Source organism: Eurypyga helias, unplaced genomic scaffold (genome assembly GCF_000690775.1).
Source record: "Eurypyga helias isolate BGI_N326 unplaced genomic scaffold, ASM69077v1 scaffold9550, whole genome shotgun sequence".
Taxonomy (NCBI): Eukaryota; Metazoa; Chordata; class Aves; order Eurypygiformes; family Eurypygidae; genus Eurypyga; species Eurypyga helias.
Genome location: NW_010226227.1, coordinates 65,190 through 77,656, shown reverse-complemented (window position 1 = coordinate 77,656; position 12,467 = coordinate 65,190). Strand labels below are relative to the sequence as shown.

Sequence of the window (12,467 nt, the reverse complement as noted above, 5' to 3'; positions counted from 1 at the left end):
ATATATATATATATAAAAGCATCTAGAAAATTAAGAAATCAATGATTAAATGAGAATGTTGTGGTGCTAGCATTGTGATTAGAGCCTTGAGATATAATAAAACTTATTTCCAGCTTATTTCATTGCTAAGCCTAAAAATAGGAATTTGATTGGTATATTGGCCATTGCCCTAAAATGTAAATATTAATTCTCCATGGGATTAATTTGTTGGACTGTTTCAGCACAAACATTAATAATTACTAAAACATGCTTAAAACCAGAGTACGAGAATAGTGTATGGAATTTAAAGTATTCCTTATTTACTACATGATAAATAGTACTGATTTGGGCTGCTGTTTGGAAGAAAAGGAATGTTTTTTTCCCTTCAGCCTGACCTTTTTGTATATGTGTCCAAGCATTTTGAAATTGTATGAGCCCTTCATATATAGCATACTTAGTAAATGGATTTTTAAGGTTGCATTTGTAGTTGTGCAAACACTGTCTGAATTTGTCTTCCACCTATTATTCCTGAATGAAATATGAAAATGCCTTTGTTCTAAAAATGCATCCCAAGGAACGAGAAGTATGCAGAAAAAAAAGCATTTGTGAAAACAGACTTCCAGAGTGTCTTTTTTTTTTTCCCTCACAGGGTATACAAGAGACACATCGTTTCTTGCAATGGTGGTGGATATTGTCCAGGAGTTGAAGCAGCAGAATTCTGACCTAGTATATGGTAAGGATGTGGATTATAATCCTTTCTACTTCATCACTGTGTGCACCCATCACTTTCACATTTTAGGATGAAAACACTGGTCTGATCTTACCCAGCATTTCAGGACCGTCTGGGCTCTGATCTGGTTGGGACTAGCTGAGGCTCCAGTGAAGTTTCATTTCAGCATTGCTTCTCTCTTGAGGGTGTTGGGTTTATCTTTCTGATTTTATGCCCTTCAGTATGTTTCTTGCGTTATGCTATCCAAAGCAAAATGTGCATTGAGGATTGATTGTCTGGTTCAAAAAAAGGCTCTTAAAACCCCAGCCGGCTGCTGCTGTTTGTACTTCAGAGGCACAGGCTTGAAGTGCTGATAGCTGAGGCCTCTCCTTGATTTCCAAGTCAGCCAAGAGCAGGATAGACTCTCCCATATTGCCCTGCCATAGGTTCACGTTACATCTCAGAAGAAGTGTCGTACTGTGCTTTACGAGCTTCATAGTTTAGCTTAAACTCCAAGGGTAAGGAAGAAACACTAAGAAGGCGGCAGCACCGCTCTGGTGCCCTCTGCTAAAATAACCTGGGAGCACTCCAAGAGCCAGAGAATCTAGCCACTGCTGTCATTAACGACTCATGTCAGGCTGAAACCTGTGAGGACAGGTTCTCCTCTTTGCTTCCTGACACTGAGTGTTTCAGGACTTTTGAACATAACCAGCGTAGGCTTGAACTGAGCAAAACATTCAGAGTAACAGGGCAAAGTCAGTTAGCGGGACAAAAAGCTGTGAATGACGGTTTGAGCCTCTCATCTTCAGGTTCAGCAAACCGTGTAGTCAAGAAACGTCTAGCATGGTTCTCAGGGTTTGCAAGGTGTAACGCTGCGGGTGTAGTAATAAAAATCAGAAAAATGCAGCAGAGGTGTGTTCATCAGCTCAGGTTTTGTTGCTTTTTAGCTTTCGTTAACACTGTTGCATTGTCAGGTTCTCCAGAGCCTTGTTACTAGTAAGTGAAAGCTAAAAGCTCTTGTATGAGCAGCAAGAAACATCTAACTGTATAGAACAGGAAGGAAGTGGTCAGATGGGGGGAACACAGCTAGGCTTCTAAGATCCCTTATATTTAATAAATAGATTATAGGGAAAATGTAATGTAAAACAAAATACATTTGTTTTACAAAATGTATCAAACAAAACACATCTTCTTACTCATAGGAACTTCTTAAAATACTGACTGGACATTGATTTGATGCCTTTGGATTTGCATTTCTTTTTTATCTTGCTAAAAGTTCTTTTAATACAATGAACAATGTTCCTTTTCAAAGTACAAGGCTAGATTGTTTCCATCCTCACTTTGAAACTGAGGGCACTTGGAATACGTTGTTAATACTGCTGATGATTCAGAACTTGTGCCAAATGTGTGTTAATATTATTACACCCAGTATGAGTTTATGTACTTGGGCATGGATTTTCTTCTTGTTTCATTATAATCCACACATTTTTTTTTAAGTGTCCACATAGCATTTTGGTGTGTATGTTCGGCATGTATCTTTTTGTGCTAAAGTAAAAGTAGGACTCTGCTCACAGCTATTAGCTTCTCCCATGTTTCTTCCCCCACCACACTATTATTCCAGAGTTTTGGGCTGGAGAGTGAAGGGGAGGGCTCTCTGCCTTTTCCATATAAAAGCCTGTTCAATCCCAGCAGTCAGAACTTCTCATCCTCATTGCCTTCAGACATAACAACACGGAAGCAGGTAGGAGAGGGTGACTGCAACCCTCTGACAGCTGACAATTAACAATAGATGCATGGCCTACTCTTTCAGAATTGGCAGCCAGCAGTTACAAATTTCAGGTTGTACTGCAAGAGCTGAACGAGTGTAAGATCTGTAAGGTGCTCAGTGCTGTTACATAGCCACTACCGTTACCTAAAACTTTTCCCTCCCATCAGGGTCTCTGTGACTGTCCCCTGTTTCTAAAGCTAGATTTCTTCTGTTACAGTATGCGATCCAGTGATGGGTGACAAATGGAACGGAGAAGGCTCTATGGTTAGTACTTGCCTGCACTCTGTGTAGTGAATATTTGCTATATGAAGATTTCTTAGTTTTTAAACACCAAAACTAAGCTACTTTACCTGTGTCTTTGGATCCCTGCATCAATTAGGTTTGTACTTTAATTTCCTGTGTTTGAATGAGTTTAGTATCTGGGAAGAATGATGGCTGCATGGCCCTGGGATTATTACTAACTCTCTGCTGAATCAACATGTGGAGTACAGACCCTGTCCACAGGAAAATATCCCCCTCTCCCCCTCCTTGGGTCACGGGAGTTCCCTCATCTTCTGTCAAGAGCCCTGTTTTGGCTGGCAGCCTGGCTGGCATTGTCAGTGGTGGTGTGAATTGACATACCACTTGAACCTAAATGAAGCTGACTTGTTTCGTGTGAGATCCAACAGCTGTTAGGCACTGGGCTGTGATCAGTGACAGAAAGGGTCTGTGTGCCAATACCAGGCTGCACACTGACAAAGAAACATTCATTTCTCACCAAAACTAGCAAATAATTTCAGTAAAAATGCAAGGCAGGAAGACAACAGCAATAATGATATTTTATGTTTCTTCTGCCTTAACTTGTCATGCACTATGAATTCCTCTTTGTCCTTGTACCTTTTTACAGTTTACCTGCTCATAAAACAGCACATGTAATAAACAGCACTTAGTAATAAATTTGCCATTGCTTTTGTGTTCTATTCTTTCATTTTATGTCTATTGCAATATTTATTGTCCTTGGCCTTTTCTAACAAGGCAGGGATCTAATAGCTGTAGAGTCACCTTGCAAAGCCTTAGCTCTTGGAAGAAGTCATAACCGTGGGACTACCTGTGTCTTTTGGGTGAAAAGCAGGGTAGATGGAAGAAGAGAAAATTTAACACACAACCCACCAACTCATTCCTGCCATAAAAAAAAAGTAGTAAAATCATGAATTAGAACACCTTGGTTTGGACGTGACCTAGTCTTGCATTCCTGTCTCAAGGCAGAGTCGCTGTGACACCATCGCGTCAGCGTGAGTGAGCTCGGGCTCAGTGTGGTGGATGTTCTGGTAGCACCTAGCACTCAACACTTGGGAGGGGTTGTATCTCTTGTTGCTAAAGTTGGAATGGGAGACAGTAACACATGTATGCATGCACCCAGCCCTGGGTAGTTTATGAGTCTGACGGAGAAATAAAACAGAATCACAGAACGGTTTGGGTTGGAAGGGACCTTAAAGATCATTTAGTTCCAACCCCCCTGCCATGGGCAGGGACACCTTCCACTAGACCAGGTTGCTCAAAGCCTCATCCAGCCTGGCCTTGAACACTTCCAGGGATGGAGCATCCACAGCCTCTCTGGGCAACCTGTTCCAGTGCCTCACCACCCTCTCCATGAAGAACTTCTTCCTGATACCTAATCTAAACCTCCCCACTTTCAATTTAAACCCGTTCCCCCTTGTCCTGTCACTACAGGCCCTTGTAAAAAGTCCCCCCTCAGCTTCCTTGTAGCCCCTTCAGGTACTGGAAGGGGCCGGAAGGGCTCCCTGGAGCCTTCTCTTCTGCAGGCTGAACAAGCCCAACTCTCTCAGCCTTTCATCATAGCAGAGGTGCTCCAGCCCTCTGAACGAAGATGTTAAACAGTACAGGTCCCAACACTGACCCCTGAGAAACGCCCAAAAGGGGGTGTTAGTCCTGATTTAGCAAATGTGGTTCTGCCAAAGAATATCAGTAAACAATGAACTCCTTTTATTAAAGGTTTTGTTAAATTGAGTTACAGCAAGACTGGGGAAGGGGAGGTGACCCCTGTTCCCATCTAACCCAAACTGCTACCTGAGGTCCCGTGTGCTAAAACAGCTGATGCTTTTCAGCTTTGGGTCCAAAGAGCATGCAGGCTGGTGGGCTCCTGCTACATCTTGGTGTACATCACCTGCTTAGACAACCAGTCTCTTTGCTGGTAGGCTGTGTTTAGCTGATGAAGGTGGGATGGAGGTGGAATGGGAAGGCAGAAAGGGAAGCACTGACCCTCGTTATTTGTAGAGCTGATTGCAGGCAGCAAGGTATGCCAGCCGTTTGTTACACTTGGGTGCAACACAGGCAAAGTGTTTTTCATGTCCTTACTGGAACTGCTTTCTAGATGAAGCTGTACTGAACAAATCACAGTTCTGATTCCTGTTCATGCATGTTAATACACAGCACACCCTAGAACTGAAAGGAGGAGACAAAATAACACATAGCATGGATGTTACTCGTTCCTAAGCCCCACAATGCAACACAATCAACGTGGGCACACGCTGCCGCAGCAAAGGACCTCTGTGCTGTCGGTGCAACAGCAAAGTAGTTTCTTTTGGAGGTGAAGGCATGAGAAAGGGATCCCTGTGTTGGGACACTGTATTTCCTCATGTTGCTGTGTCACCTTGGTGAGAGGGAACCCAAAAGTTCTTCATCCAGACACCACTTTTAATGCTGCTGGTGTAGGCCTATCTGCTTAATGGTGTTTCCTATCACCTCCGGTGAAGGAAGGGCTGTGGGCTGTAATGTCACCAGCCAGAGGATGCCGTGTCACTTCAGTTACTGCCATGTAACCGCACACTGGGGCCCATCAGCTTATTCAGTGAGGCATGGATGGTAGTTGAGGGAAGAAGAGTTGCAGTCCCACATCTCAGATGCTACTGACAACATTTGATGCTGTTTTTTCTCCCCTAGTATGTGCCCAAGGATCTCCTTCCAGTCTACAGGGACAAAGTTGTACCTGTTGCTGATATAATTACTCCTAACCAGTTTGAAGCTGAGTAAGTACTTATTTCCTTTTATATCCAAATAAATTTGGGAATAAAAGCAGAGGAGACTGATACCCATTCTTTTATTTGTTTCAATACAGTGCCGTATGTATGTGTTGGGTTTTGGTTTTTAGCTGTTATTTTCAAGTGGTGCTTATCAACAAACCTCCAACTCTTCCAGATTGAAACCAATAACAAATCTGGGAGTTATTTGAGGAAATAATTTCTCATGTTTTCTTTGGTCTCTCATGTTCATGAGTACCTCTTCTTGTCTCCAGAGAGCTGTATCTAGAACAGGTTGAAAAAATACCTTCTTCCCTTCTCCGTCCTTACCCATTCCTATGAAAATTATTATATGGCAGAATATCAAAACTGAAATAGTTTGACTCAACCCCCAAAAATTAGGTTCAGAAATAACACCATAGCAACATCTCATAAGAGTTAAGAATTTAAATGTCTCCTGCCCATCCTGGCTTCATAACTGTGACTCTTTGGCCAGGAGATGATCTGTTGTGTACATCACAGGCTGTCCCCCTAAGGGGAGGGAGCAGTTACCTGGGAGGGAGATGGAGAGAAGACACTTGTGAGGGAATTTTACAGTGCAGGGTCTCTACAGGTGGGGACTGATGTGAGTCTGCACCAGAAACACTGCGTATCTCTACATGTAACTTACAAAGACGGTGGCCTGGTATGGCAGACCACATAGCTACAAACCGTTTTGGCCTGTATGGTGTGGCCCAAGCTTTTCTCCTTTCAAAGAGTAAACAAAGCAGTCATGGCCTGGAGAACTTGAGCTATTTTAAGATTTCTGTTTCATTCTCAGGTTACTCACGGGCAGGAAGATTCACACAGAAAAAGAAGCTTTAGAGGTAAGTAGGCAAGGGGTAGAAGGTGCAAGATATCTTTCTGTATTCCAGCCTGCAGTGCTGCAGTTTGCCGTTTGTCTTTGACCCTGGAGCCACTTTGGCCTCTGTCCTTTCTCTCCACGTCACTTTAAAGCTGGTGCACTCCAGGTGCAGAGCACTTTTCCGTGCTAGTATCAGACTGCAGAGAAACTGCCCAAAAGGACTGCCGATAAAGGCATTACAGTGGTGATGAGTAGATCTCCGAGTGTGTTTCCCTGCAGTGTACGAAGGGAAGCAGCAGCACAGATAGCAAGCACCCAGGCAGGATCAGCGCGGCAGCGTTGCACGGGTTGGCGTGGAAGACCCCGGTGACCGTGGGTATCAGAAACCTGCGTGAGTCGCTCCCTCTGCTGTCCACATGCGAGTTGTGCAGCAACAATGCGGAGCTAGGCACCCTTTTCTCCTTCTTCCCGGCTGTCTGCAAGGAAGAGAGCTTGCTAGCAACTCCTACAAGGATTGATTGGATACGCTCTGAATCTCTTCCTGACAGCGCTTTCTGGCGCTCTGTTTCTTTTCCTTAAATGGATTCAAAGTGGATGAGACCTGTGTTGCAAAAGGATAGATTGCATAGATGAGAAACTGGGAGTGATGACCTTCAGGTACTTCCTGGTGAAAGACAGACAAATCCAGAGTCTTGATAGCTGCTGTAATCGCCATACAGAAATGATAGGTGGTCTGCAGATATGCTGCCACTGAGGTGTAAGGATTCTCCCTTCTACTCAAGCTGAAGAAAATAAAAAGCCGCAGGGCTTGATGAGGGACAAAATAGGAATGTTGGTGTCTTGAAAAGGGCTGAGGTCATTGTTTTGTTGACTAGTTGAGTGCTTTCATAAGGGGCCGATGTTATTTTTTGAACTGTTTTGAACAGTTTGGTTTTGAACTTCAAAGGAACACAAAATCTTTAAACAAACAGCAGCTGCAGTGGCACCCTGAAGAGTAGCTGGGGTCTATCAGCCCAAATGTTTGTTGCTTTTTTTCCCTCCATCAACGTCACACAACATGGGTCGATTACCATCTCTTCACAGCAGGAAGCAGTTCCAAATGTCTCAGCTATTTAAATTTTTTTTTTTCCCACCCCCAGTTTTACATTACCCCACTCTGCTGGGCGAGTGTGATGCACTTTATGCCACTAGCTGCTAACTGCAATTCAGATCTTCTATCCTCACCAGTGGAACCACAGTCTTGAGTGCAACACTGTTAGCTGAGCAGCCATCAGTTTTAGGTTTGCGTTATTTCAGTGGCAAACACGAGTTGCATGTGCTAAACAATTTTACAGGTTAGTTTTCTGACAGTCTGTCTGATCCATGTGGTAGTCCTTATTTGTGATAGGCTTTAGAAAATCTCTTCTGAAGAGGTGGAATTATTCTTACTAATGGAAACATTTTTACAGTAGTTGCTTGCAGGATATTTTATTTTAATCAGTCTGCCTCCCCAGCTGCATGTCATATATAGGTCTGTCCTTCTGAGTAATAATCCATGCTGGAATTTGTCCCCTTTGGAGGTGGTAGAAATTGTGACATCGATTTCCATGATCACATGCTTTCATTCATTTCTTTAGCAAGACTAGTGATGACGGTATAGTATTCTAACATAAAATTAAAAATGGCATAATATTAGTGTAGAAATCCTACAACTAGAAATACTGGTGATTAGGTTCATGGTGAATTGTGACTGAGAAATGTAATTGAGTTTAATGTTACTTCCCAGGTTGACTATGCCAGCATATACTGGTGGATTTACTGCTTCTTTAAAACACAGCCGATATCTGTGCAAAAAAGTCTGACAATTGAAGGAACTCAGGGGCTTAGACAAGAAAGAAAAGCAATAGAGAACTAAAAAAATAGCAGAAATAAATCCTTATCCTTGAGCTGCTCATGAGTCATGGCTAGCCTGAGAGGATTTTTAGTTAAACTCTTCTGGGAGAATTAATATTTTATCTGTGTTTTATGCTAAACTCATTACTAAAGTAATTCTTTCTTCTGTGAAATCAGAATCACTTCTGTAGCAACCAATTGTGGTGCCAGAAGTAGACTATTAATGACTTTAAGTGAGGAACACACATTGGAAATACGCTTGCAAAGGTACATAATTTATAGGTGTAATTTGGGGTTTGAAACAGAACGAGGAAAGAAGATTGAGACAGACACACTATGCCTCTGATTTAGCTCTTTTTTATTTTTGCTAACTCTTAAATTAGTAGCTAAATAAGACTTCATGACCTGGAGTTACTGGCTTTCTAGCAAGTGTTTCAAGATGCCAGCTCAGTGCATGTGTCTGTCCTGAAAACATACAGGCAAAAATTCTGACTGCAGCTGAAACAGAGTATTCTTTTCAGAGGAGCATCTGAAGATGATACAGAGATGCTTGTATGTTTTTAGTACAGGTGTGTACATTTAAATACCGATGTTTTGATTCCCCTGTTTAAAATTAACTCGCCTAATTCAAGTGAATTCTTTGAGTGTAAACTTTTTTCTCTTTACAAAAGATGCCAAAATAAGATGCTTGTCTAAAATCCTCAGTAGTGTGAATGATGCAAGGTTTAATCAACACCCATTGTAGTCACTGATTCCTGCCTTTTTACACATGGAAAGGTAATGGATATGCTCCATGCCATGGGACCAGAGACTGTGGTGATCACAAGCTCAGATCTGCAGGCGCCTCTAGGAAATGACTACCTGATTGCTCTGGGAAGCCACAGAAAAAGTAAGTCATGGACTCCTTTATTAAACTGTGCTTTCTTTTAACCTACTTTCAGTTACGTTTTTCAGTAGTTTCATCAGACCCATCTGTAGTGCATGGCAGGAGCTTAGATCCCTAAGTGAACTACTCTTAATATCAGAGTGTGGTGAGAACGGGGCTGCTCTGTGGGAGAAGACACTGGGAGCTGAGCGTGGTCATAGCACAGGCAGAGCACTGCCCTCACCAACAGGACGCAAGCCCACGGTGTCTGAATAAGGTGAGCAGAACAGGGGTGGTGATGGCAAACAGGTTGCATTGACAGTCAAGCAATCGTTGGAGAAAGGTGAGACAAGCCAGGTCTGAGATTAACCTGGAAAATCCAATCAGTAAGTCAGGACAGCAGGGCTGTACACAGCTACACCTACAACATAGCTCGGGTGGTTGCTTATGCCCGGGCCTGACCTTCCATGCAGCTCCTGGGCAAGTGGGCAGAGGGTGCATGGGTGGAGGATGTCCTAGGTGAGGTTGATCAGGGCTGTTAAACCCCCTAGCAGTGGATAAAACAGGAACTTGAATGTTTTGAATGCCTTTATGAAAAGTTACACTGTCCTGTTTGCAGATTGTTCCTCCCCTGATAGGTTGTAAAATGTCCTTCTGCCACTTCTTTATATCCCCTTCTATCCCATCACCAGGGTTCACGGTGTGTTTGGGCTGTCGCAGCATGTTTTACCTGAGAAGGAAATAGTGTTGTGGGATGGTATATGATCTTGTTTTCTTGTTCATCTGAGGGATCTAAATGTGGGAATTACATTCTGGACTGCTGAGAGACTGAAAAGGTCTTGATGTTTAGAAGAGATTCTACTGAGAATCAGTCGGTGGTTCATAGCGCTCCGTGCATGCACATGCCAGGTCTGGAATAAGCCTGATCATCCCAATGGTGATTACAATAGGGCACATGGATCAGATGTTCTCTGCTGATGCCTACAGCTGTTCTTGTGCCTCCATACAACCCAGAGATACTCTGTGGTTTGGGATGCCCCATCTAGGATTCAGCAGTGTCCATAAATACGCAGTTTCCTGAGCAAGTTTCTGCTGTAAAAATGAGAATCTCTCAATCCTTCATGAAAATGAAGGTGCTAGCTACCTGCTCCCTCTTAAGTGAAACTGTAAATGCCATTCCAACTTGGCAAAGTTTTGAAAGGTTGCTCCTTTTAAAAAGAGCTGGTATGAAGTTTACAACACTCCTTAGCATCTTCACATTACAAACAATGAAGGAATTAAAATCTGGTGATCACTTTTAAATTATAGTAAATGCGATTATATTAATTGCTGGGTTGGTTACTTAACTGTCTGTATGTGTTGTAGCTACAGCAGATGGTACGAAGATGACACAAAGAATTCGAGTGGAGTCTCCTAAAGTGGATGCCGTCTTTGTTGGAACGGGAGACTTGTTTGCTGCAATGCTTTTGGCATGGACACACAAGCATCCAAACAATTTGAAGGTGCAGAAGTTACTCATCTCTCTGCAAGTTTAGACTGTGTTTCTTTTTTTTAATTACTTTTTAATCTGTGATGTTATTTAAAGACTGTTCTGGTTTGGCTTTTTTTCCTCATCTCAGAGGAAAAAGCAGAATTTCCTCTTTGCCAAAAAATTTAGCTTGTACAGATTTGGATGGTCACATTTCAATTACGTGGGGTTTGTAATTTTGCCAAATAAGATGTTTGCTTGGGAGAGGGACTGCATATATGTTTCTAATTATATTTTTTACTCTCATTTCATAATAAGCACTGAAATTCATTTACCAGATCTATCTGCCTGTTTCTCTCCCCTAAGCACATGGAGTCCTCAATACAGGGGTGTGTTTTCTAATACCTGTTTCTGGAGAATTGAGGGAGGCTTAAGATTTTTCTTTTCCCCCCAAACTCTCCATGACAGAGCTGTCATCCTGTTTGCGTGCTGCCAGTCATGTTTGCCTCTTAATAGCAGTGCTTTTGAAATAATATTAAACTAGGCAGGTGAAACTTTACTAAAACCTGGATGTATTCTGTTAATGCAGGTGGCATGTGAAAAGACTGTGTCAGCCATGCAACATGTTCTGCAGAGGACCATTAAGAGTGCAAAAGGTAATTCATTCAGACCTTGCTCCCTTGTGCTGTCTGGGTTAGCATCCGAAGAAACATTCAGAAAGCTTCCCGGGTTTCCTGACTAAAGGCAGCCCTCGGTGGGGGAGCAGCCGGAGGAAGGGCAGAAAGACAGCTTGCCAGGCCTGTAAGTGCACGTTCCTTGCTGTGCCCTCGAAGCCTATTTTTGACAGCACCCGACTGAAGATGTCACTGTTCAGCTTGCAGTGGGACTGCCGTGGTGCTGGCTGCCTTGACGGCTTTGCGAAAAGGTGGTGTGGGAAGGAACGTGGGGAAAGGCTGGGTTTGACGTGCGTAGCTGGCTCACTTTCCCCCTGAGTGCGTGTGTTTAGTACTGGGAGGGGTTCATCAGCGAATAATAGCTGCCTGCTCGCTATGTTGGCCATGTGAAGGGTAATATTTTTTTCAGCTTCCCTCCCCTTGGAATTCCCACGTCTTTCAGTTCCTAAGGAGACCCAGATGGGATCTCAGAGCACGCCTGTGTCACTTTCTAATAACAGCAGAGCTGTTTCTTTCCCGGGGAGAGGTGCAGAACAGGGGTGCTCAGGAACCACAGTGCTGACCTCTGATCTTCTACCTTGGAAACCTTTAGCTGGGGGTGGTAGGGGAGATCGAGGAGGGGAGGAGGAGGGTTGAAAACACAGTGGGGTAACAGAGCAATGTGACTGTTTTTATACTGCTGTTTTAAATGACATCTGATGTCATCTTTTTAGTGCAAGCTGGAGAAGGAAACAAACCAAACTCAGCCCAGCTGGAACTGAGAATGGTCCAAAGCAAAAAGGACATAGAAAACCCAGAGATCATAGTGAGAGCTACCGTGTTATAAAGGCTGTATGTCTCCAACAACGCACAATGTATCGATGTCCTCATTTCTTTCCTGTAAATTGTAATATTTGCCTTAGATCTGTGACAGAAACCTGACTTTCATGAAATAGTGCCCAGCATAGGCAGATATCCACTCTCAAACATATGTGCTGGCCTTGCTCAGTTTTAAAAACGAAACAGTTGGTGTGCATTGAAGCATATTACCAGGTATCAAAATGGCTGTCAAATTCACTTGGTCTGTGCAATTACCCAGGGCAAGAGAGTACAGTGTTCCTGCCTTGCCAAAGACTTCAGACGTGAATTTGCTGACGGAGTGCTTGACTGACTGGAACATATATTTCAAGATGGCATCTAGTGCCAATGGAGCTGGCTCCATGCTCCCTTTTCCTGGAGATATCTGGTTACCTACCCGGGTATTCAGTATCTCAGCTGCTATGAAACTAAGC

At 43.2% G+C, this 12,467-nt stretch overlaps 1 protein-coding gene across 1 annotated transcript; it reads left to right on the top strand.

Annotated features, from left to right (window-relative positions):
• Positions 1-594: 594 nt before the first annotated feature.
• On the top strand, positions 595-12,039 carry PDXK (pyridoxal (pyridoxine, vitamin B6) kinase; the record flags this gene model as incomplete). The annotated part of the gene is made up of 8 exons (XM_010152183.1): positions 595-712; positions 2,674-2,720; positions 5,397-5,482; positions 6,294-6,339; positions 8,967-9,078; positions 10,420-10,556; positions 11,112-11,178; positions 11,910-12,039. Coding segments are annotated over 8 exons (726 nt in total), but the record flags the coding sequence as incomplete, so codon positions are not given.
• Between the last annotated feature and the right edge of the window lie 428 nt (positions 12,040-12,467).